Here is a 26419-nt window from a genome sequence, read left to right as displayed (position 1 = left end):
CATCCCAAAATCTCTTTGTGTCACTGTAGTGCTTCCCATCTCTATTCCAAAGCATGACACAGAATTACAATCGGGGGATTTTGGAAAAGTTCAAATCATAATTAAAGGCCTGTAATGAAAAGGTAGAGCGTATCAAAGCCAAGATTTAGACTTAGTCCACTTAATAGGAATAGCCTGCACATGCTGGTGTGAGCATGCATTTAGCACTGAATGTTTGTTGGTGTACTTTATGTTCACATGCATTTTTCATGAACAAGCCTGAATCTGTCTTGTAAATTTTGTATCACAAACACTTTTTCATGACTGAAGAAAACAACATTAGAAAATTTTGCACACAACAAACTGGAATACTCAGTAAAAACACTTGACACGACCATGATACTGGTATTCAGAGTTTCATGCTGATTATATAAATTCAACACATATACATGTACGTGTATACTCATCCAGATTGAATTAAGTTATGTTTGCCAAATTATGCACATTTCCACATCTTTTGATGCATTACATAATCATACCTTGAAAACCAATTCTAGATCTTCCATGATAGCTGATGATTTTATATTTTGAGAAGCCAAAGCACCCTACAACAATGTCTTTCAATGAATGCAAAATAGACCTCACTTCTTAGGCCTTTGAAATCATCCTCTCTATGTGTATGACAGCTACACAAACAAGCACACCCCCTCCCCAACCAACTGAAGAAAGAAAGAAAAACAAAGGAGCAAGACAAATCAAAACAACAAAAGGAAAGCAAAACCTTCACACCGCCTCTCCTCCCCCCCCCAAAAAAAAAGGCAACCCCTCATCCACCCTCCCAAACTACCAGTGAGTTGGCTCAGTTGGTAGCGCGTCTGCCTCCAGATTGACGAGTACCAGGTTTGATTCCCCGAGTCTCACTGAGCAAAGTTGTGTGACGCTGTAAGCATTTCATCCCCTCTAGCAAGAGGCAAAAAATACTCTTTCCCTCGGATAGGACGGTAAATGGAGACCCCGTTTGTGAGAGAGTCAGAACTGATAAAAGATCCCGCTCCATTCATTTATCGCTAAGAGCAGGGTGTTTAACCCAGAGAAGTGGTCCCCCCTCACACCCAACTGGACCCCATGGAAGACTAGCTAATGCAGCTGAATATGGGCTATCCAGCCATCTTCTAGGATGGAAATGAAACCAACAAAAACCAGCTAAAACCCCACTTACTACAGACAGTCTTCTATCTTGCGGGAATATTTCCATGACAACTTACTTCCTTGAGGAAGTCCCTCTGAGCAGCCTCACTGTACCTGAGCAACTCCTTGATGACCATCACCTCACCTGTGTATCTGTGTGTGACCTACACATCAGCAAAAAAAAGGAAGGGATTATACGTACATTCACTAGGTATTTATAAACATTCAGTGAATGGCCATGCATGCATACAATTGAGATGCACATTTCAGTTTATTCAATTTATTCTCTGGCTGTCTACATTACTCTTCCCATCATTCAATATCTTTTTTTTTAAATAACTGAAATGCTGTTTTCCTCAGCAAAGGCAAATAAAAGACGATTCTAACTATAATCACAAAATGTAAGTTGTGCCTTTAGCTTTGCATTATCATACTGATGTGACATTCTAGTACCAGTAACTTTTATGGAAGTACAACATGTAAGGGCAGCACTTGCTAGATTAGACTGAAAACATGATTGTTATAATTGATTGATTGAGAGCATAGAACTCTGTTTTATTTCTTTCAACATTTGTGACCCTGCATCACAAAACCAACAAAAAGTCGCCAGACATGGATTTTTAGTTAAGGGCAGATTCTGAAAGAGCAGACTCTAAGCTTCAAAATGATGCATAACTCAATTCAAATGGACTCCCCTAACCTATCTAAATAGTGGAAAGAAAGCACACACTCTGGAAAAGTGTGAACCGAGAAAAGAGGCTCTGAAGTACAGGGTCTATCCAAGTGCTTAATCTTTACCAAGCCATGCTAGCTGTGCAATGAAAGGACAAAACACAGGATGTAAACCACCGGAGCAACAACAATGAAGAGATTATCAGATTAGGCTGAAATTAGGCATGCTTTATCAACACATTCTGTCCACAATTAATGCCAACTTTCAAAGCAGTAGCATTATCCTTTCAAAAGTTATTAGACTTGAAAGTGAAGAGTATGCAAAGGATTTCAAGCAATGAAAAGGGACCTCTGAGACATAGCTGATCGTTCTACTCTCCCCCAAAATGGGTTGTAGAAAAACTGCTCAAAATACACTTTCCCATTCATGTAATGACCCCAAACTTAAGAATAACGTAGAAGAAGGGTAGCTCTTTCAGAAAATATGAAAAACTTAAGATTGACTCGGTTGACCCATTTCACCTTTTTTGAGTCCTCATGTAAAATCAAGGGGTGCGACTTTTTGTTCGTTTTGTGATGCACGGTCACATTTACAATATATACAGTTAAAAAAGATAAAGTACAACATAATTCACACTTGTTACAGAAAGGGATGACATAGGTCATAATAACAAAGTGGTAACAAGTCAGACTTTTAAAAAGCCAGACTTTAAAAAAGAAACAACCAGAAAAGAGAAATGACGTAAAGTATAAAGAAAAAGGTGTCGCATAAAAGCCTCAAGGGCTTACAGTAATGGGATCACTTGACAGTAAAGAGTTTGAATACAAAAAATAAAAGAAAGTGTAATGCTATGCTGGGTAAATTAATAAGTGGTGGATCAAGTGTGAAGCAACGATTCACAAGAGGAAGTAGGAAGCCATGTTGAAGGCAGATGAGGAGAAGAAAGGATCTCCAGAAGAAGAGAATCTTCTTGCAACCAAAAATGTAAAGTGAGGGGGGGGGGGGGGGGGGAGATGAAAGAGATGGAAAAGGAAGAAAAAGGCGGTTTTAAAAGAAAAAAAAATGGGTAGTTGATGGAACCAATATTAATACTTCCTGTAGGTAGGAGTAATATAAAATTCTGTAACATTCTGAGTACACTGTGAATCTTGACCCATTGAGGACGGACTGATTTTGCTACAACACGCATTCCCATAGACCCCTGCCCGAGTATACTTGGGACTTGTCCTTAACGGGTTAAATGATACTTCTGATCAGTTACTTCCCTTGTTTGCAATTCTACTATTCATCAAAGTCAACTGGTAAATATAGCAGTGGCACTGCACATAGGAGAGAGAGGAGGGGGAGGGGGGAGGGGGGAGGGGGAGGGGAGAGGATCTATCAATGGGGATGACTGCTCACCTTCACAGCTTTCCCAAAGTATCCCTGCCCCAGTACTTCCCCCTTGATGAGGTCGGCTGGCCGGAATATTCGGTGGTTCTTGTTGGACACCTTGTGGGATTGGGTCCTCGACAGTGGGGAGGTCGGACTGCAGACTCCAACAAAGTTCCTGCGCCTGGAGAAAAAAAGAAGAAAAAAACAGATACACAATGGTAACAGAAGGGTTACCTCAAAACATTTCCATCTCATGCCATACTAAAAAAAAATAATACTGGTTAAGCAAATAAATAAATACCACGATTTCACTTAAATTTTGTTGAGTCAACAACTTTCATTACTCGTATAAGCACATCCATACAACTTACTCAGTGCCCAAGTAACTTAGGGATGGCTGTATAACCTCTGCCCCCGTGTTGGGTTCGTGGGACTGGCTGCGGAAAAAGATCTCCGAACGCAACATGTCGTAAGTTTTGTGCGGGAGACGTACTGCAGAGCCGAATCACAAAATCATACACTGGTATATCTCCTAAAAAGGAGAGAAACGCTCACGAAAGAGATTATGCTGTTGCAAATCCCACAAAGCACCTTCCTCAGTACTCTTTTAGGAAGCAGTCAGCATAACAAGGACAAGATTTCAAGTCAGAGGTGTTGCTGCCTCTTACATCTCATGGTCTACATCAGTCAATAAGTGTTTTTCCACTCATGGAGCAGCGTAATCACTTCGCAGACAAGGGAAACCTTCGCATCCAATTCTTTATTTGAGGCTCGCAGAGGGGAAAAAAAACATAGAAAGTTTTACATCCAGTAGGAAAGAATGTCAAGATAAATTCTGATATCCTAACATGCCAGAAAAAATCCAAGGAAAGTCAGGATTATCAGAAAAATGGACAACTTATAATCAAAACCAAATTCCTCTGGTGACAGTTCATGCTTTCTCCCACACAGATGTGCATGTGTGTGCAGACAGCACAGTGACAGATACTTTGCGATTATCTCCGAGATCCTTACGTTTTTGATGTATGCACCCTTGTGACGCAATGCCTCAAAACAATCTGGTTTATTCCAAACAGCACTGCCATCCGATCGAAAAGATCTGCGCATTTCTACATACAAGTTTGCGTCACTTCCTCCTGATGCCGAAAATGCCCCACACGTATTGTCTGGCCACCGCTATGAAAATTCCCTGGATTCTCCGACACTCATTTGCCTACAAATAGCAGCTACTTTTACTTCCTTTCTCCATGGGCCACACTTCAAATCACTGCAGCCTGAGCAGGATGATCAGCAGTTAAAGGGCTAGCTTACCCAAACATGCATGTCTGTGGATTCAGTGAATACTAATGAGTTACAGTGAAAGATAAAAGTGAAAGTTTAGGAAGTCTGACAAGCCATTCAAAAGTTTAATTTAATTTCATTTTCATTTCCCACGAGAAATATAAAGGTACAAATCATATAATGTTAATAAAAAAAAATAGTTTAATATCACAATGATCTTTTTTTTTTTTGAGTGTGTGAATTCCATATTTTGTTTTCAAAATTCCATGTGCAGCCCATTCATGATTGGAACTTTACACATAATTTGAGTTGCCACAGTAGTAGAGACAAGCATAAATTCTGTTGTAATCAAGTGTGATTATCATAAGACAAAAGATTTCAAAATTTCCTGTCTCGAGAGAGCTGCACATGGAATTAATCTAATACACTTGAACAATTCATAGACTCAGAACTGCTTGATGGACTTTTCTATTAAACCTTTTTTCTTTCACAGATTATTTTGCATTCCCTGAATCTACAGTAACTACTAACTATTCAGTGTTAGGGACACTTCCCTAACCTTTAAACTGCGGTTTCATTTTTTCTTTCTTTCCCGGTTACAACAAATGTCTCCTTCACACCAAACTTCCTGTTTCTGTGTGGGAGTTTACCACCTCCCTGTCATTCATCATTTCTCTGGCGATGCCCATCGATTGTTTTGTAAACAAGTCAGATTTACATGTACACTCTGCCCTGGCCACAAATGGAATATATTCCATGGAAGCATACACTGTATAATATGATTTAAGAGTCAAAATGACAGATTCTTGTTTTTGTTTGTTCTTTTTGATACCAGAATTGAGGAAATGTGTGACTTCTGGGAAAAGTTAAAAGATACATTGTACATGTATCTACTGCAACTTATATGCTTTGAAAAAGAAATTGCCTGTGTACATTCATGAAATATAAACCACATGGCCACATATTTCACAGGGTTCTTATTTTTCATGAATTTTGTGCATCCGGTGCTATTTGCAAATTGAACAAGACACAAAAACATTAACTCTGATCCTGACATGAATGTTGGAAAGTTCCTATTTGCCAAAACATTACTCTCTCTTTATATGGCATATAAAATGTACAGTAGTTGTTAGGCAAGCTACCGACTGTATACTCATTACGTTTAAGAGGCATGCACGACTGCAAGTCCACTGTCAAGTACACGAAGGTGTGTCATTGCTGATATCACGTTTCTATAATCCTCAGTGACATACAGTATATATTCCCTGAGCTGTATGAAGGCGTACAAGCAAGACCCTGGGACTGATGAGAGAGAGAGTGGATCAGTGTCTCGCGCTCTCCTGAATTACAAGGCACATCAACCCTCCCCCGGACAGCGTCTTAACCTGTTCAGGACGAGTCCCAAGTATACTCGGGCAGGTGTCTATGGGAAGTGCGCGTTGTAGCAAAATCAGTCTGTCCTAAACAGTTTAAATGCCTTTTGGGGCGAGTAATTCTGCAAGGTTGAAAAATTTCAATGACTTGTGACTCTGCTTAAAGATAGCAAAGCAACACTGTCTGACTCTTAAATATTCTGGGGACATCTGCATGCCTATAGTGACAAGTGAAACAAATCTTTATTTTCCTTTCAGTCTGAACAGCACAGAGTAAAAAAAATTCCTTGAGGCAACTTTTTAAACCATTTTAGAAACTGCTAAAAAAAATTGGATAACATGGAGCATGATCAGAACCCCTCTGTTTCTACGGAACAGTATCCATTCTAGATTCAACGATTATCATGCATGTACTGGTACAGCCCAATATGGAAAAGCTGTTGGCCATTTCACCGTCCTTGCCAATCTAATGGATTGATTTTTAGATGAAGACTATTTCGAAGAACTGTGTTTTACACCTGAAATACAGGTAAGAGCAGATTTATTTGTGGGCAAAGAGGCCTAGAGTTAAACAGAAGTTTTGAAATATATCATATATTATTTCTAACTATTATTTCTACACCTGAAATACAGGTAAGAGCAGATTTATTTGGGGGCAAAGAGGCCTAGAGTTAAACAGAAGTTTTGAAATATATCATTATTGACAATATTAAAAGTGACATCCTTTTATTTCTAACTATTCTAACTGCAATTGCGTACCAGTAAAGTATCATTCAAAATTGGCACATTATACAAAATGTATTATTGTAGTGATTTTTAATTCATATATATAGTGCTATATTACAAAACAATTATAACTATTTGCCAGAGATCGTATGCCAAAGGGAAACAAAAATATAAGTCAAATATTCATTGCTGCTTCTTTATCAGTTGCTACTCATGTCTGAGTGATTCACTATAGAATTGTGGCCAGGTCTGAAATGTGTCAAACTGTCAGTTCTTGGAGTGTAGACACACAACCCAATGAAAACCCTAACCCAATGAAAACTAGTCCCGGGTATACTCTGGCAGGTGTCTGTGGCAAATGTACAGTGTATGCTATATAGCAAATTAAGCTTGTCCTCAACAATGGCTTAACAGTTTCCCCTCCCCCATCAATTGCATTTCACAACAGCACACTTGGGACTAGGGAACTTGTATGTTTATATGTGCAAGAAAGACCCAGATAGCCTACTATTGTATCTACACAATCTGTTCAAAGGACAAGTTCACCTTCATAAACATAAGGATTGAGGGAATGCAGCAATATTAGTAGAACACATTAGTGAAAGTTTGAGGAAAATTGGACAATCGATGCAAAAGTTATGAATTTTTTAATTTTTTGTGTTGGAACCACTGGATGAGGAGACTACTAAGGCTCGTGATGTCATATGAGTACAACAGTATAAAGAAAATGTAAAGAAAATTCAACATATTTTCACTTTTTGGGCATAATAAAAGAGCACGTGACTTGCCTCTTTCTAAAGGCAATGGGAATAATATTACCCATAACACATGTCAGTAACGAGTCAAGGGAACGTGTACTTTTTTCAAAAGATGAAATTTTGTGAAATTCTCTTTATATTTTCCTCATATTGTCGTACGCATGTGACATCATACACTGCAGTAGTCTTCTCATCCAGCGGTGACTGCACAAAAACTTCAAAAATTCATAACTTTTGAACGGATTGTCCGATTTTTCTCAAACTTTCAATGATGCGTTCTACTAATACTGCTACATTCTCTCAATCCTTACGTTAATGAAGGTGAACTTGTCCTTTAAAGTCAGGGAACATGACAATGTAAGACTGACAGGAAGCTCATGAAATCTGGATCTCTGTCTCGGAAGGTTTATCAAATACATTCACGCTTCCTGCTTTCATAACTTTTTGGGACTACTGCACTGATAAAATTCTGCCACCCAAAATATCTCAGGAAGGTACTACTCTAATGTAAATATAAAAGGATGACTGACCATGTTATTACCACACGATGACACAGCACAGAATTTCTTTCACATGAAGCCAACATAAACACTCTCTTTTGCTGACATTTCCATTACTCATCTTATTTGTCCAGTAACAAGCCTTCCTCGTAAACATAACAGATAATACATGTAAAGAATATCTTTTGCCATTCCATGCAGATAAAGTTCGTAAAATATAGAAGGAAAATTTTATGTGTTTTCAGTGCTGGTGCCCTTTTTTTATCTAATGATGGTAGCAGACTCATGCTGTTTATATTTAACGATGGCTGCAAAGTTCTTTAGAGCAATTCACATCCACACGCAACACCCAAGAAGTACTGTATACGCCATATATTTCGCGAGTCTAAATTTTCACAAATTGGGACTTCCCGACAATTTCGCGAGTGGTTTAATTCGCGATCGTGGACCCTAACCCTAACCCTCACCCTGTACTGAACAGAGAAATGTATATGCGTACGTCACATTCATATCGACATTAGAGTCAACATTTTTGCGTGTTTTTAATTTCGCGAATAGTAGCTGACTCGCGAAATTCGGGAAAATAAAAACCTCGCGAAATATTTGGCATATACAGTATCTTAAACTATGAGAAACATACTGCCACATGTATATAATATACATTGTTCATGGGTACCAGTATGCAAAATGCAATCTTCTCTGTTTGAGGTCAACTACATATTGTACCTCCGCATGTCAGTATCTCTACTCGAAATGACACACATGAATATACTACAGAGACTGAAACAGACCTCCCTGCTTTTAATAAACTGAACCACTGGTCTATTTGGTCAATTTCCAAAAGCGGTGTCCCATTGCGAGGATCAAGTTTTCAGTTTCAGTTCCCCAAAATAAAGCTTCCCATGTAACTGTATGAGAGGTGCTCAAAGGAGTGAAACTCATTGCTCACCAAAGAAAGCGTTATGCAAACAAATATGGAAGAACAAAAGTGTATAAGGACCACTGACCCTGATGACTTCCAAACATGTTTTGCTTATTCCCCAAATAAGGATGTCCTGCATAAAGTGTTTACACACCAATCATGAAGTGTCGCCAAGTCGCACCACGGAATATAATGCAGAGATCAAGCAAGATCATGTTTTATTAAGAGATACAAGTAAATAGGTTACAAAATTTGTTTTCATCACCAGATGTTGATTGAAGGCATATTCGCTGTATAATTCAGTATAAATATCTTGATATTCTTGAATTATAATTTTTTTAATCTTTTTTTTTTTTGGGGGGGGGGAGGGGTTTAAAGGGATGGTATAGTATTGGTGGAGATGGGGATTGGGCTTTTAACTTTTTGTGAGATACCAAGAAACCACTTTTGAAATAGTACAGAGCATATCATTCTAATAGGAAATCAAAGTTTATTTGATGAAAATCGGTTTTGGAATGGCTGAGAAATCCAAAAACAAAGTAAAACAAAGCAATCATAACTAAAAGCGGGTCCCACCTTTTATCAGAATTGCTCTGTTTTGGGTATCTCACCATTTCAAAACCAATTTTCATCAAAATTCCTCTTGGATTTACATGCTCTTTCATATTTCATAAGAGGTTTCTCATTATCTTTCCAGAAAATAGTAGAAACCTGTTCAAAGTTAAGTCTGAACCAAAACTATACGATCCCTTTAAGCTGTCAAATAGGCATACTACATGTCTCTCATAAACCCCGCCTCCCCATTTTCAGGTCTATTTTGCTGAGACTTTCAATGATCAACACCCACAGACATGAGTCAAGGTTGTTTTAGTGACTAAGAACTCTTATCAACTGCTTGCCAAAGACTTGGCTGATGAAAGTACAAACTCATTCTGGACCATTCAAACCCTCAATGACAGTGACAGAGTAAAATTAGGCATGGGATGTAAACTATCAACCAACAGAATGCAAGATAGCCGCAGTAGCTGTAAAAACTGTATAGGTCAAAGTTCAAAGCAGATCACAAACCCCAAAAGTTGCAGTGAAGGGAGTTCAGGTAGCTTTATGACACTAAAATCTCATGCGAGCTAGGATCGTACCTGAGGACATTGAAGCCCTCAGAAATCTTCTCGAAGCCGATGACGTACAAATTGTAGCCTGAAACCCATGAGTATACCACACCCTTCAGATAAAAAATGAAAAAAGCAATTGTTGTTGTTTCCTTTTTTTCTGCCCATCATGATCATCACACAGAAAACAAAATCCCTCATTTCCCTTGGTCCCGAGGCTCAGCCCCGATACATCCATTCGCCCAAACAAATCTGGAGCCTCACTATAATCAAGGTCAACTTGCAACACATCCCCAAATCTTTTGAGAACTCCCTCTTCAAGGCCAACTTGTATTACACATCCTAAAATGTAGTCTCCAGCCACTTTCACACTTCCTTAAAAAGCTACATTGATGATCTTAAAAATTGGGATCCAAGAAGAGATTGTTAGACGCGAGATACACATGTCTAGAGATGCCCAATCACTCTTTAATCTTCTCTGAGCTCCAAAAAGTTGCTCAAGGCTGGGGAAAAAAATAAGAAATCCTGTCCCCCGTTTATGGCTAAGTCCATGAGGCTGACATGCGATACTCCTGGTAAGCACCTGGATCCAGTATGCCAAGAAACTGTTGTGGGAGAGGTAATCGTGCTCTTTCAGAGGAGGGCAGAACATGTGTACGTACAAGCGTGTAAAACCAATATGAACTACAATGTATGTACAGCACAGTATAATAACCATGGACATGCATGATGAAATACACGCTAAATTGCCTTCCTTGTCCATATCACACTACATTTGCAGTAGTCAGGTGCATGAACAGACAGTGGATGATGGAATTACATGTTACCTATCACACGATCTCAAAACTTATTGAGAATGCCACAATTCTCCCTATCGCATATAGCTTTCTGAATCTGAACGCATGTGGCGCTTTAATCTTTTTACCTTAAATTCTTGGGATATAAAAATTTCGGTTATGAACGCATGCTGTGTAAATGTATGTTTTTATGCACATACAATTGTAGAACGCCGAAGTACTAGCATTCACAGATTGTATCAAATTCTGTCTTATAATCTCCAAATAACAGAGTTATTTTCTAATCTGTAGCTTCACATTTGATAAATGGGATTCTTCTGAGAAGCGGCCCAACGCTGGGGGCGATGATGCCAAACGATGAAATTATGGAAAATATCCATAGATGAAGGACATGACATGGGTGAAGTTCCCAACAGACAAAGTTCAGCGAAGAGCATAGAAAAATCTGCTTCGCAGGAAAGACTACCTTGACCTGAAGTCAAACTTGTGTATTTGTTCGAGACATTTCTAGAAAGGAGCAATTTCAGCAGATGGCAATCCAAATGCCCCACCAATAACTGGAACAATTTCGGACAAGATGAAGCACAAAGGGAGAGAAGTGCTCTATAAGTGGCATGACATGTGGCTCAAGAATTTGCAAGACCATATTCTATTTATAGTGTATATCTAAGAGATGTTATTGCTTTGAAAACCTAATGCTACGTTTACACCATGTTCCCAGCGGCCACGGCAGCCCCATTTTGCCCGAAACATAGTGTGCCATAGGTAGGAAAAATATTCTCCTTTTTTCCTCCTGTGTAGTCTAGTCTTATCTACCTAGCTCCAGTGAACATTTTGGCTATCAGACACTGTTCTCACGGCGTTTTGCCAGGCAAGACTACCCGTACACATATTTCTCCTCATGTCCCACTACGAATTGCTTCCAAGTTTTGTTGCGGCCTATTATGAGATGTCAGGGTTTGCTGTGTTCATCCCGTTTTATTTATTATGGCCCACCAGGTTTCGATCTCATCAGCACCGTGACAGCCGTGACAAATTTTTTGACAGTTTAAAATTCTGACACGGTGGCATCCACTGCAATGACAGCCTGTCACATTTGTCCATCCCGTCCCCAAACATCAGTTACGTTCAGACGGCAGGCCCTAACCTCGAGGTTAGGAAACCTTGAGGTTTAGCTCTTGCCCCCTAACTACGACGTGTGTCCACACGACGAATCTTAACCTCGAGGTTACGAAACCTCGAGGTGAAGCTTCTGCCCCCCGTAACTACGAGTGGGTCCCACTCGATGTTAAAACCACAAAACCGGAAGTTTCAGCCCACACTGCTAACAAGGCGTCTATTTATTCTTTAGTCCAACCCCGTCGCACTCGCTTACAGGTACTCTATTTCTCTGTCATGGTATGCAGAGATAGCACTGCACTGATGACTTTATGCCTTTATAAAGATATTCGTCGAAAACATTTTTTTATAGCGTGGGAGAAAAATATAGAATACAGTAGCGAGTTCGACGTGTTCAGTTTCAGAGATCAAGCGCATGGGAAGAAAAGATGATGTTGTTGTGTCGTGCGTCAAATGTTTTTCACGTGTAGTGTACTTGTGGTGTACGTTTGGGAGGTTGACCCGGAAGCAGAGGGAAATTGTGGGGGCTGGAGTTTACGGCGAGGTCACTCTTAACTTCGAGTTCGTTGTTTTTTGTGTCCACACAGTGCTTTACGAGTGGGGACCCCCCGCGGCTCGTGGTTAGAGCGCTAACCATAAGATTTCTCGTGGCTCGAAACATCGAGCAAACCTCGAGGTTTGCTAACTACGAGTGCGTCTTCACGGTCCCTAACTACAAGCTCTAACCTCGAAGTTTCCTAACTTCGAGGTTAAGGGCTCCCGTCTGAACGTAACTATTAATTGTCTCACATCCATCCTGTTTTGTCCACGGTTAATCTGAAATGGGACTGTCATGGCTCCTGGGAACATGGTGTAATCATTGCATTAGATGGAGCTTGGGGATATTCTTTGTTTTTGTTTTTTGTTTTGTATGCTTTGTTTTTTCATTTCAAAGAGATTATACAAGCAAACATGCACTTCATCAACAAAATTTCCTGGTTACCATGTTGTTTGGTTATGACATTGTAAGACATGGCCTAACACAACATAAAGCCGTAAGTGTAAAGAAACTTCATGTCAATACACTTTCAGAAGGCCACTTTCACTTTTCTTTCTATACATATCAAGCACAAACACACATATGTATATATATATATATATATATATATATATATATATATATATATATATATATATATATATATATATATATACCATAAATAAGTATGATAACAAAGAGTCAGGAATGTGTGCCAGTGCAAATGTTGACACACACTGAACTCTCTTGTCTGGGCTCGCGTGGCTGAGCATGATCTGGTTTAGTCACTGTTTAAATACGGAAAGAATCATCCTTTTCCATACTGGATCAAAAGATTTTAATAACTACTTCCATGTGCAAACAGTTGGCCTATTTCAAACTTCCTGAAATTTAAGTGCAAATTCAGGTTTAAAGTGAAGTCCCAAAGGCGAGTTCAAGTTGGGTATACTACATAAAGTAGAGTTACATGTACATGTAGATGAACAAAATTGCAGAGACTCCAACCCCAAGCATCTTGTAAACTGGAGATTCTCCTGCCTGAAACCCCTAGCAAACTGGAGACTCTAACTTGATCGCACATCACGAGCGCGAAGCGCGGGGTCCAGCTCTAGCTCTAGGGTTCTAGATGCTCTCTCGTGCTATCTCAGGCTTATTTTTCAACATACATGTAGATGGCACTAAAAGTAAGTAAAAATTCAGTGATTGAAATAACATTTATTGGCTCAATAAAGCTTCATTTCACATATCATATGCATGTAGATGCTATTTTCACGCATGCATATGAAACTGATTAGCATACAGAACCATGCTAGTATGCTTGTGTGATACCTTTATTTGGTATCTATTAACCAGTGGAAAGTTCAAACATTAAATACTACATCACCTTTAAATTGGCATTTCCAGCATCTACAGAACCATGCTAGTATGCTTGTGTGATACCTTTACAGGTATTATTTTAGAAGTTCCATCAACATCTCAATAATAATAAAAGACCATCAGGGAATTTCAAAGTTTCATATGTTGAATGAGCATCAAAGCAGGAGCAACCATAAACATAAAAACATGACTCTGTGCTGAATTTCTATTTTTCATAGTTTTGTGTGTGTGTATTTTCTTTATCATACAGCACTATACATAACATTTTATCTTTTGCACTATTTATTGCAGACTTGCATGACCTGGCAAATATTACCTTTTTTAGTGGGGGGGGGGGGGGAGGGGAGAAAGGGTTGAAGTTGCTGAACTGATAACCATAAGCCTAATAGTAATTATAATTTTGTGCATACAATCTAAAGGGGAAGTTTTGAGGTAATGACATAATCACCTATCAATCTATAATTCAATAACATTCATTATTTCTTGTCTGCTTTAAATGAAACTTCTACCATCCTGACTTTCTGATTTTACTTTTTTTTTTTTTTTTTATCGAAGGTCCGCTTGAAAATACTGTACATATGTTGTGGATTTGCTCTTTAACAGCTTTGCAATCTAATTGCACATGCACAGATTCATTTGAGGAAGTAAAAGTCAAGTAAATGGAAAGTCACTTGACATCCTTCCTTTTTTTTTTTTTTTTTGACACATTTTGGATGAAAGAGATAAGTGCCATGGTAGAACAATTTATACATCCTGTATAATAATGAATCATCAAAGTATCATTTTGACCTGGCACTGTGCCAGCACTTAGAGCTTAGATGCATTGCTCTCCTGTCATTGGTCGTATTTCACGACTTTGTGTGATCCAGTTGGTGGACGTACACGTAAGTTTTTGTGGTGCGACTGCAGTGGCGCGATCCTGTCCGCATCATCCGAGCTAGCTGCCACTCATTTCCGCCTGAATGTGTTTACAATCGCAAGCCCACGCACGCTTCCCTTCCTGTTGTGATTAGGCTGGCTAGCTGGCTGATGATATCTGTTGCTCTTTGCTGTTTAGATCTAGTTAAATACATTGCTATTTTTGTTTGGAATGGTGGGGGGGGGGGTGGGGATCGGAGGACGGATGGTAAACCTAACTTGCGTTACTCACAGCACCAATGATAACAGCAATTTACAGCTATCGGATATGTCACACAACGTAAGTCCCTGCCTTGATCACACTTCCTGGGTTAAACAACTCACTGGTAATCTCCTGAATTTGTATTCACTTAAAACTAGAAAAACAACAACAAACAAACAAACATACACACACAAAACAGCCCCAAAACAACAAGGTACAAGTGTAAGTATGAACATATGTATGCGTGTATGTATGAATGTAACATACAACTGTAAATCTGTGTGTGTGTGTGTGTGTGTGTATACACATACAGCTGTATATACACACACATAAACACACATATGAGCAGACAGATGGACATGCAAGCATATTACATGTAATCATACATCAGCGCTGCATTTAGGATTTCACGGCTATATGATCATTATGTGTACATTGGTGGGAGAAGAGTTGACCTGTTCCTACAAGATTCTACGATAAATCGAAAGGAAACATACACCAGGGTCCCGTTGCATAAAACTTTTTTTGCAACCTTAGAAAATTCTGGTTGGGATTTGCCCAACCTGAATTTTTTAAGGTTGCTAATCTAAGAATGTAAAATCCGTTGCATAAAAACTCTGGTTGGGAGCTTCCAACCGGAATTTTGTGATTTCAACCGGAAAAAATCCGGTTGGAGTTTTATGCAACGGGCCCCAGGCAGTGACAGTACAAGTCCAGTGCACATACAATAAGGGATATCAAAATAAGTAGGTCTTCATATTTTGTTTGAAGTGATCCAGTGTTGGTGATGATTTCAGAAGAGGAGGGAGCTTATTCCACAGCCTGGGAGCAGTAGAGGAGTAAGCTGCATCCCCACCTATATAACACTGTAGTACAATAGCAATCTATTTGCATGCAGTGTAAATGAAAGAGAACAGGGCCCCGTTGCTAGAAACTTTGCGTTTAAACGCAACTTGCAACTGATTGTCAATGGCCAATCAAAATCATTGTTGCATGCATGTCTTCTTAATAGGGCAGACCCTGAGCCAGTCAGAATGGTTGTTTCAAAATTAGCAATTATTTGCAATTGATTGCAACTTTCTTGCAACGGGGCCCAGTTCTGCTAATTCCGAGTGAGATATCTATGTATTTCCATTCTAATCAATATATTATTGCCATGATTACTTATCACTGACTGACATGTCACCAATCATTTTAAGTAGAAATACGATGCTTCCATTTTACTGGGCATCAGGTACAGCACCCAACAATAAAAATGGAGATTTAAAAAACAAAACAACCCCCCCCCCCAAAAAAAAAAAAAAAAAAAATTTCTGCTACATATCACAAAAACAGGATACATACATGCATGATCACTCTTTGCCATGAATGGAATAACTTCACTCCATTCAATGATTGTCCACTTAACCTGTGCCAGACTGAATTATGTAGTCTCCAGAGAGGTCATGCACAGGCCACCAGGTCCCCCCCCCCCCCCCCCCCCAGGAACAGGTTAAAGGACGAGTATCAAAATCAACAAAATATGAGGAAACAGGGAAAGCATCAAAAAAGAATGACAATACTCACATTTTTGGGGCTGAGGTGTGCATATCTAGTTTGACATGCCTCCTCTGCTGTTCCTCCCCTCCGTAGAACCCTATCCTGCCGAGGCGCCCTCGTGGGGAGCCGTCCGACAGGGACTGGTGGACGTTGACGTTGTTGTTGAAGACGGGGCTGCCCCCATCCTCCCCATCCTCCCCGTCCTTGGACGACGGGGATGGCGTGTCGCTCCCGTCGCTGCTGGAGCAGCCGAAGATCTCCTGGACGTCGGGCAGGGCGGAGGAGGTGGGGCCGTGCTCGACGGTGATACGCAGCTCGGTCGTCCTCTGGCACAGCATCTGATCAATCTGGGCATGGAAGGTAGTGGATATCAAGTTAGAGGACCAGCTTCCAGTTGCAATAGAATGACAGCATTACAAAGGCATACTTAACCATGAATTTGCAGATGAAACAAAACCCAGCATTCATGGTTCAAAATAGTTCTAAAATGTGAGTTAGGAATAGAAAAAAACCACTGTAAAAATTTGAATCTGTATAATCAATGTAAAGTAATGTTAAATACACAAAAATGTGAACAATAGTTACAATTGTATAATAAAAATTTTTCCAGACTAAACCGTCCGCAGTTATGGTTTATTGAGAAAAATACCGATATCTCCTCATATTTTAGGCTTTATTGCAAAATTTTTATATGGTAGGATGTTTTGTGACACAACAGACCTACAAATATACATCAGAAATTTGATATCTTGAACAGTTTTTAAATCACTGCTCCCAAAGTTAAACAGGACCTTTAAAGATCCAGTAGTGTGGGGATTCATGGGTACGTTGCAGCCCAATTCATTCGCTGCCCACTGGGGTACTGTACATGTACATGCGAAAACTCTGAATACCACCATTCAGCAATATGTGCATTGAAGCTTTATGTACTTTTATCTGTAACTGCCAAGTCAAGTCAATATTCTTCAGCTGTGTGTGTACTCACACAGAGACCAGTGATAAAGCTGAACACAATTTGTTATGGGCCGGGTTTCTCAAATATATATGAATGGGGACAACCTTCCCATTCCACAGTATATGTATATTACTATGTTGAATACCAGGTCTTTAAAGGTACTGTTTACCATTGGGAGCAGTGATAATTTTTTTTTTTGAGATATCACATTTGATGCATACAATGTATGTATAGGTCAGGTGTATCACAAAACATCCTACCATGTAAAAATTTTGCAACAAAGCCTAAAATTTAAGGAGATATCACTATTTTTCTCACTAAACCATAACTGTATACGGTTTAATAGTCTAGATACATTTTTATCATTGTTCACATTTTGTATATATTCAACAATACTTAACATTAACACGTTGAGGACAAACTGATTTCACTACAACACACATTTCCCATAGACCCCTGCCCGAGTATACTCGGACTCGTCTTCAACGGGTTAATTATACTGATTTAAATTTTTACATTCGTTGCTTCTAACCCCTAAACTCACATTTTAGAACAATCTTGAAGCACTAAATCTGGGTTTTGGTTTCATTTGCAAATGGTAAAATGATGCCTTTAAAAGTTAAATCATGCAAGGCTACCCTGGAAACTAGAATTAAAGCAGCCTGCCAAGAAGTGTACACCTGCTCCACTGCCTGGGCAGCATTCCAGCCAGCAGCATTCCACCTGTGCAGCACAAAGTTAGGCTGTAAATCCAACCCATTCATACACAACGAAAGAGAGGAGCATCGCAGACTATTGCGGATGAAGTCTCCTGTACATTGTACATACAATGTACTTGCAATATGACAGGGCTTGAACTATGAACCTTCAGACTGAAAGAGTGTAAAGATCTTTAATAACACCTTTACCTGGATATAATTTTCCTTACTCATTGCAGTATTCAGTGCATGACAATGGTTGCACCAGCTATTAACCCGTTCCACACTAAATTCTTAAATCCCCATAGACTTAATACACAGGCACCCAGGTTCCCGTATGGAACGGGTTAACAATTAGGCATCTTAATATTGCCTACTCTAATACTATACTGTACCACATTCATTTGGGGATCATGCACTGCTTTATTTCCCTACAACATGGTCGCAATTTGTTCCATACACTAACAACTTCATCTGGACTTAAATAGTTGTAGCTCATGACAGAGACCACTGAGATGTGTCAAACTGTAAATATATACATTCAAAATGCCAGTATGCCTAAATTCCATCATGTATGTAATCACACATATTCTTACACTTTGCTATTAAGCAATGAGAAAGGGGGGGGGGGGAGCACAATTTTACTCATTAAAGCTTAAATGATCACACTATTATTGCAAATTCACAGCATGCTATATATTGCAAATGCAATGGGAATTCATTGGGCAGCAATTTACAATGAAGATAAGACAATAACAATTGTACAATAACAATAAATTGTAATAACAGACATGTTGATGCCCAAAGTTTGATGCTTATTGTTTAATTTGATACATTCAATTTTCCTGCCCTATCTCAGCAATATATAATCTGCTTGAAGGGCTGGTGATAAACAACAGGGGCTTTTCGTTGGATAAGTTCTCACCTACTGGCACTGTGAGACTGTAACTATTCAGAGCACAAGTGCACTGCTCATGGGGACAATACCTTGTAGTCAAAATGGAAAGTACAACTGGCTACTTATTTAACCCAATGCCTACAGGAAAACTGCTGGGTCACGTGCAAAGTCATGGGGAATTGTAGAGATTGTAGTAAAAAGCGGGTTAATGGCCGTCTATTCCAAGTTCCCCACAAAGCGCATGGAAGTCCGGACCATCACGGCATGAATACAAAGCTCCTTTCGGTTTCAGTTGAGATCTGTGACACGTAATGGATCCCGGCCCGCGTGCAAGGACACGCTATCTCTATCCTACTTTCCATTTTCGCCCGCTGGCAGGTTGCTCTTGAGCCGGCCGATACACACTCCAAAGGAAGTGCGGGATTAGGCGATCAGGAACGCGTTTCCCTCCTCAGCTTATTTTTGGATGCCAGACAAACGTCTTGATATCAAGACAATTCTCGCAAGGAACTGATATGATATCAACGAAGCATCTCGTGGGCACGCAGCTTTTAGTCATTATACTCCCTGTTGGGAGTTTAGATGTACAATATCAGATCTTGTTTATTTTCTTTAAAAAAGCCTTATATATAAGGAGAATTTGATTACATCAACATGCTTTTTTCAGGGTTATGGAATAGTCTTCTTTTTTTTTTTACACTCTTGCTCATCTGTTTCATACAGATAACTACTTCCCTGTATTTCAACAAGACAGGGTGAAATCCTTCATGTATTGCTCCCTTTTAATACCATCATGCAACCTGACCATGATGATAATACTTAGTGATTTTGGTGATTATAATGATGATATTTTTCTGATGATATTTTTTTTTTCACTCTTAACCTCACAGGTTCTTACCCATGTTGGAGGATCATGCAGAGTCACAGTTCAAAAACAATTTGTCAAAGAGAGAAAATACACATGAATGCTTTTAACACAGCTTGAGGAATGTGAGGTTGCAAGAGCATATACAGTTGTGTAGATACAATGTCCTGGGTACGAGTGCCTATCAAATTGTGTTATTGTGTGCTGTTCGTTATTCCGAAGGTTCGTTAATCCGAAACACACAAATTCCCTATACCTAGAGGTTTGTTAATCCGAACATTTGTGGCGTTATGCCGAAGATTTGTTATTCCGAAGGTTCGTTAATCTGAAAATGAAATAGGGTTCGCTATTCTGAAGGCTCGTTTATCCAAAAATGAAATAGGGTTCGTTATTGCGAAGGTCCGTTGATCCAAAAATGAAATAGGGTTCGTTGTTCCGAAGGTTCGTTGATCTGAAATGAAATAGGGTCTGTACCGAACCTTCAGAATAACGAGCTTTGTGTCATTTTTGGATTAACGAGCCTTCGGAATAACAAACCTTATTTCATTTTCAGATTAATGAACCTTCGGAATAACAAACCTTATCACATTTTCGGATTAACGAACCTTCGGAGCAACAAATCTTTGGAATAACGAACCTTCAGAATAACGAACCTTCAGACTAAAGAACCTTTAGAATAACGAACCTTTGGAATAAGGAGCTGTAACCGTGTTATTGGGTATCAACTGCCAATAAGCACAGCTGCAAACAGCCACTAGTCAACATATTATCAAGGCAGTAAAAATTTACCAGCAGAAGACATTATGAGTTGGAGGGGGGGGGGGGGGGGTGGAATTAACCACTTTAAATGTTATCTGTGAAACCAACAAACAATAACACAGGGAGAATGTGAGTAATATAAAACAAACGCAATCTGTGCATTGTGAGCTGACAGCTTGACATTCTGGGCTGACCTCTGTGATGTCCCGGTCACTGACTGGTGTGCCGTTGACCTCCAAGATCCTGTCTCCCACCTGCAGAGATGAGGTTTCCGGCGTTGTCTCCAACCTGTTAAAACACACAATGACCAAACCAAGAAGGCATCAGAGATACCCTGTGTTACCGTTTATTTGTTTGTCCTTGTCTAACACCTTTGAACAAAGGAACATAACTGCTTTAAGAACTGTGCTACACTTTCTAAAAGAATGATCATGAACATCATAAGCTCTTACGTTTGCATATATGACGATTTGAATGAGGAAAGATGATGCGATGATTCAATGTCAGTTACAACACTGCAATTACAGTATTTACATATGTGACCGTGCATCACAAAATGGACACAAAGTCGCAGCCCTTCATTTTGCGTGAGGACCTCAAAAAGGTGAAACAGGTCAACCAAGTCAATCTTGAGTTTTTCATACTTTCTGAAAGAGCTATTCTTCGTCTACATTATTCATAAGTTTGGGGTCATAAAACGAACAGGAGAGTGTGTTTTCAACAGTTTTTCTACAACCCCTTTTTTGTAGAGTGGTGTGATTAGGTAAGTCTTCAGAGGTCCCTTTTCATTTCTTTAAAATCCTTTGCACACCCTTTAGTTTCAACTCTAATAACTTTTGAATTGATAGTGCTACCACCTTGAAAGTTGGCATTTATTATAGACAGAATGTCCATAAATGTCCAAATGTCCATGAATGAATTTTAGCTTAAACTGATAATCTCTTCATTGTTGTTGCTACGGTTGTTTACATCCTGTTTTTTTTTCCCCATTCATCACACAGCCAGCTGTACGGTTTCTAAAGATTAAGTGCTTGAATAGACCCTTTACTTCAGAGCCTCTTTTCTCAGTTCACACATTTTGAGAGTGTGTGCTTTCTTTCCAATATTTAGATAGGTTACGAGAGTCCTTTTGAAATGAGTTATACATCATTTCAAAGCTAGTATCTGCTCTTTCAATATCTGCCCTAAACTAAAAATTCATGTCTGGCGACTTTTTGTTGGTTTTGTGACGCAGCTAGGGTCACATATGAAAGAAAGGTTTGAGGGAAGGAAAAGGAAGACATTTTAAAATAAAGTAATTGATGCTGAAAAAAACTCTCCATGGAAATTATCAGTTCTTACACCAAGCAGCATCTCTCTCAGTTTCTTCACTTTGTTCTGTCATCAACCTCTTTTTTTTTTCTTGCACATCAATGATGGCAAGAATTGCAAAACAGGTTGTTTTGTTGTTGTTGTTGTTTTTTTTTTTTTGCAAAAGGTCACTGTCTTCTCACACCCGCTTTGCAGCATTAAACTTTACAAGCCTCAACTGACAAATTTATGATGATAATGTACTGAACAGTCTTGATCAGGAAAAACAACAACGAAAGCCAACCAATCTGCATCACTCCCCGGAGAATGGAGTGAGTGTGCTGAATATTTTACATGTACTGATGGTTATCAGTATGCAATATGTGTGCTACTTCCCTATATGTTATGTCATTAGGGACAGTGTCATTACGGAATTGACAATTCCTACGGATTTTCATCTTCTACTTTCCTTGCATACGTTTTTTTTTTTTAAATCCTGATTAGTTACACAACTGTAGCTGGAGAAAAAATACAGAATGAACATGCAGAGACAAAACCAAAAAAATGAAAAAATAAAAAAACAAATAATAATCATCAGACCAAATGTGCAGTTTTGATTCTACAAATGTGAGCAATAACAGATTGTAAATCCCCTTTGAACAATAAAACATGGCAGAAGGATATACAGATATAATTACACTAGTAGCTATGACAGCAGTAGTGATAGCAGTAGGAGCAAAAGAGGAAGTGGTAACACTGTCAATTAATGTTACAACTCTACTATCAGCTACTACGTAACTACTATGTGTACTGTTACTACTCTACTACTACTACTACTACATTACTACTGCTGCTACTACTAGCAAGTACTATTACTACTACTACATGTACTACTAAAGTATTACTAATAACTACATTGCATACAGTCTGTATATACCACTACAACTTCTACTCCTAAGAATTATCATACTTTAATATTCTACATCCTCCAATCTTCTTTCTTCTGCTCTTTTTCCTCCTCCATCTCATACTGTACGAGCTGAAATTTTCAAGTACAGATATTTTCGCATATTGCTACTTATAGGACATTTTCGCGTGTTGATAATTTCGCGGTTGCGATGGTCTAACTGAACTTAGTTATTCGCGCGCTGTTATTTTCGCATGTTGTTATTTTCGCGGTTCAAAGGCAATTCGCGAAATTCGCAAAAATAAAACCATCGCGAAAGTTTCACCTCGTACAGTACTTCTTATCATTATAGGAAGCACCAACATCATTACTATAAAAAATGATGACAAAGTCAAAGACCCCCTTTGACAGAAGTACTCAGACCCCTTCCCCCCCCCCCCCTTCCCAAGCTTGATGCTCATCCCATCCGCATCCTAGCAACATGGATCCACGGAGGAAGGGACAGAGGGGAGGAAATCCAATTAGGGGATTCATAAAGGGAGGTATTGTGGGCGGGGGAAGGGGCCTGGGCGGAGTGACGGTGCACGCCTCCCATTCAGGCAATACAGGAGGCTTTTCATTAAAAGGAGCTGAGCATCTGTGAAGACAGCAGGCATGTTATGAATCTTGTCTTACTTGCATAGTTCTGGGCAAATTAAGGCAACAAGTCACCTTGAAAGTGCAATAAATGACATTGAGAGTACCATCATTTGGTTCCAGACTGCACCAGTCATCAAATGCCAGCTAGAGAATCCTCTATTTGACACTATTAAAAGTCAAACAAATGACATCTTTTTAGACCTAAGTTCTCAAAGAAGACATGAGCAAATTCTAGGAAACATTTTCAACACACACCTCACTATATTTAACACGAGAGTCATATCTTGCATTGCATCTAAAATGGAACCATGCTCTGTATATAAATATGGGTTGAGTTTCCATAAGAGAAAATATGAAGTCCGAAAAATAATGGCACTCGCGTATCTTTTAACCTGTCAGTTTTGAAGAAATTTTCAGGATAAGTCTACTGTGGTGAAAGGTAGAGGTAATTAGTTTTTAGTGGTGTTTGGGATCATGATCTAGATCCAGGAATTTTTTAATAGCATAAACACATTATAAAATTTCATGGTACTAGTGACTCATTGGCCTCGGAGGTTTGTGCTCTCAGACCACTTAAACATTTGAAGAAGAATGGTTTACAAAAGGAAATATTGTTTCACCAAACTTCCTACAAACACCTGCCGTAGCCAGAAATCGACTTTACATGGAATTTTGACAATAGCTCTGCTTGCCTTGTCAACTTTAATTGACCCTGAATCATTTGCTGGAGAGTGAGTCCACTTTCATGGTAATTAAAGCCCTATTTTAGCTCAAGCTTAACAATCCTAGGGCCGCCAAACAAAATTCCTACAGGCATTGTGTATGAAAATGTTGCCCATGGGACTGAAAGACTTCAAAACAAACTCCCAAAGTTTACCAAATACACTTGTCCCCATGTTTACACTATGGTCCACATTGCGGGGGGGAAAGTCATCTCCAAAAAGATAGTGTGGATGCCCATAGGGACATCTCCCACTGTCCCCCTGAATGGGTTTGAGGACAAAATTTGGAGGGAAGAGTGTCTTTGGGCTCGTATTCAATAGAGCCAAGCCGTATTCATCAATGTGCTCATGCGTGAACTCCAGTGTCAAATCACTGAACATGTCTGTTCAATGTCATGCACGGCCCAAATGGTGACATAAAGGTCTCCGCAGCTCCAGGACAGTCGATAGTAGCGTGGACGGTCAGTCATAAAAAGATAAGATCTTTCCCGATTGTGCTCACAACATGGAACCTAGTGTGAATGTGGGGTGTAGATACTGTACCTTTACTCTTACCTAGTATAAACTGCAATAGAATCTAGGCCCGACTGACTCAAAACAAAACAAATCAAGCTTGTCAACAATTGTTTGGTTCAAGTTAAAAACGGAAGACAGTCAAAGTCCCAGAACACATCATTCAGATTGGTCACTTCTGCTGCCCTGGTGGACTGATAAGATACTGTGAGGTGCGACAGTAATGATAAGAGATATATGTGCTCCAGTCAATGCTTCATCCAGCAAATCACAACATAGGGTGGGACTGCAAGAGAGGGCAAGTCCTGGCTAAGCGTCCTGAAGAGTGCTTGGACCAGAAGAAATGTTTCTAGGTACATGTACAAACCAGGGGCAGAAAGCATTTTTTTTTTTTTTTAAGACTCTGCTGTGACACAAGATCTTTCCTCTTCATACCTGACAATAACCAACTCACTCTAGATGAATGGATTAATTAGCTCTCTATTCATCCTTTAATATAAAACACCTTCTACCATAATCCTTTCCTTTCAAAAACTAGAATGTACTCCACCTAGTCTTTTGCCTTCATCTACCTTCCCCTCAACAGTTTACGTGCCCAGGCACCTAGTTGTATAACACACTTGCCAAGCTTTTTCTTCAACATTCAGTAATTCACCCAAACTTGATCTGGTTGTTAAGTTAGCAAGCTCAATCAGACATATTACTGAACCTTCATCTAGCAAGAAGACCATGGTGATACAACATGGAATAATTAGGGACTAGGTTATCTCTTTTTATTGATAGTTAGTTTGCAGACACCAGTGCCAAGCAGCAAAGAAAGCACTCCACTGAGCATGCCAACTGGCGAACAAAGCGTAAGGGTTAAACTCTCCCATCCTCATGGGATAAACCAGACACCAACTTACCCCGATATGCAGATGCTCTTGACCCCATCCTCGCTGGAGTGGGTCCCTGCCTCCTGCTTCTCCTCCAGAGAGAGGGAGAACCTCTTCTGGCCCTCCGGGGTTGGCGGGATGTTCACCAGCTGCACGGTGTGGGCCTGCTGCTGCTGCTGCTGCTGCTTGGGGCTGCTCTTCCGGCGGCGTGGGATCACAATTTTCTTGTAGCACTGGCCGCTGCAAGGGGTGAAAGGGAGGTATTAGACAATGTCAGTGGTATCATTGTATGCCAAGAAAGGCGATATCAATGTCACATGGGTGCATATTAATGAGGATTTAAGGGTTTATCCACATCAGACATACACACTAGACATTAACGGTGGCCCAGTCGCAAAAGGTCAATACAGGTTTGCCAACATTCCCACATCCAAATCAGGGAGATTCTACACAGCAAATGGGAAAAAAAAAAATAATTTCTCAAATAAGGGAGATTTTAATTTTCTCTTATTTAGACATAAACAGGTTTTGACATTTTCAGGGAGACTCCAGGGCCTGCAGAATCAGGGAGACTTGGCAGCTCTGCCATATAAGATGATTTCAGGCCACCAAACTTTTAGAAAGGTAATCTCTTGGTGGCCCAGTTGGGGGGGGGGGGGGGGTTCAGGATTCAAATTGAATGTTATGTTTCATTCTATTTCAGGCCATTGCATTTGCTTTTGGTCCACAAAAATTTAAGAGCAGTGTCAAGACCTAGTTTCTCTTGCCTGCATTTCTCTCACCGTAGCACTGCCACACACTGTGGGTAGAAGCATGGACTATGGAATGCAAAAGATTAATATCAACTTGATAGAAAGACAAGAAAGAAACAAACAGAAACAGAGTCGGCTATATGTACATCTCTTTGCAACACTAATGGAAGAAAGATGATGTCTACACTTCTCTA

General features: G+C 39.6%; 1 protein-coding gene across 1 annotated transcript in view; it reads right to left on the bottom strand.

Moving 5' to 3' along the window:
- Positions 1-26419, bottom strand: part of LOC140228024 (LIM domain kinase 1-like) — an 84084-nt gene that overhangs the window by 13696 nt on the left and 43969 nt on the right. The window contains exons 5-9 of the mRNA XM_072308421.1: positions 25504-25713; positions 20722-20815; positions 16380-16699; positions 3242-3395; positions 1245-1331 (exon numbers count right to left, since the gene is read on the bottom strand). Coding sequence (XP_072164522.1) covers positions 1245-1331; positions 3242-3395; positions 16380-16699; positions 20722-20815; positions 25504-25713 — 865 coding nt within the window. The remainder of the gene's footprint in view (positions 1-1244; positions 1332-3241; positions 3396-16379; positions 16700-20721; positions 20816-25503; positions 25714-26419) is intronic.

The sequence above is a fragment of the Diadema setosum genome, chromosome 4 (assembly GCF_964275005.1).
Source record: "Diadema setosum chromosome 4, eeDiaSeto1, whole genome shotgun sequence".
In the NCBI taxonomy this organism is placed as follows: Eukaryota; Metazoa; Echinodermata; class Echinoidea; order Diadematoida; family Diadematidae; genus Diadema; species Diadema setosum.
This window is presented reverse-complemented; position numbering and strand designations above follow the sequence as displayed.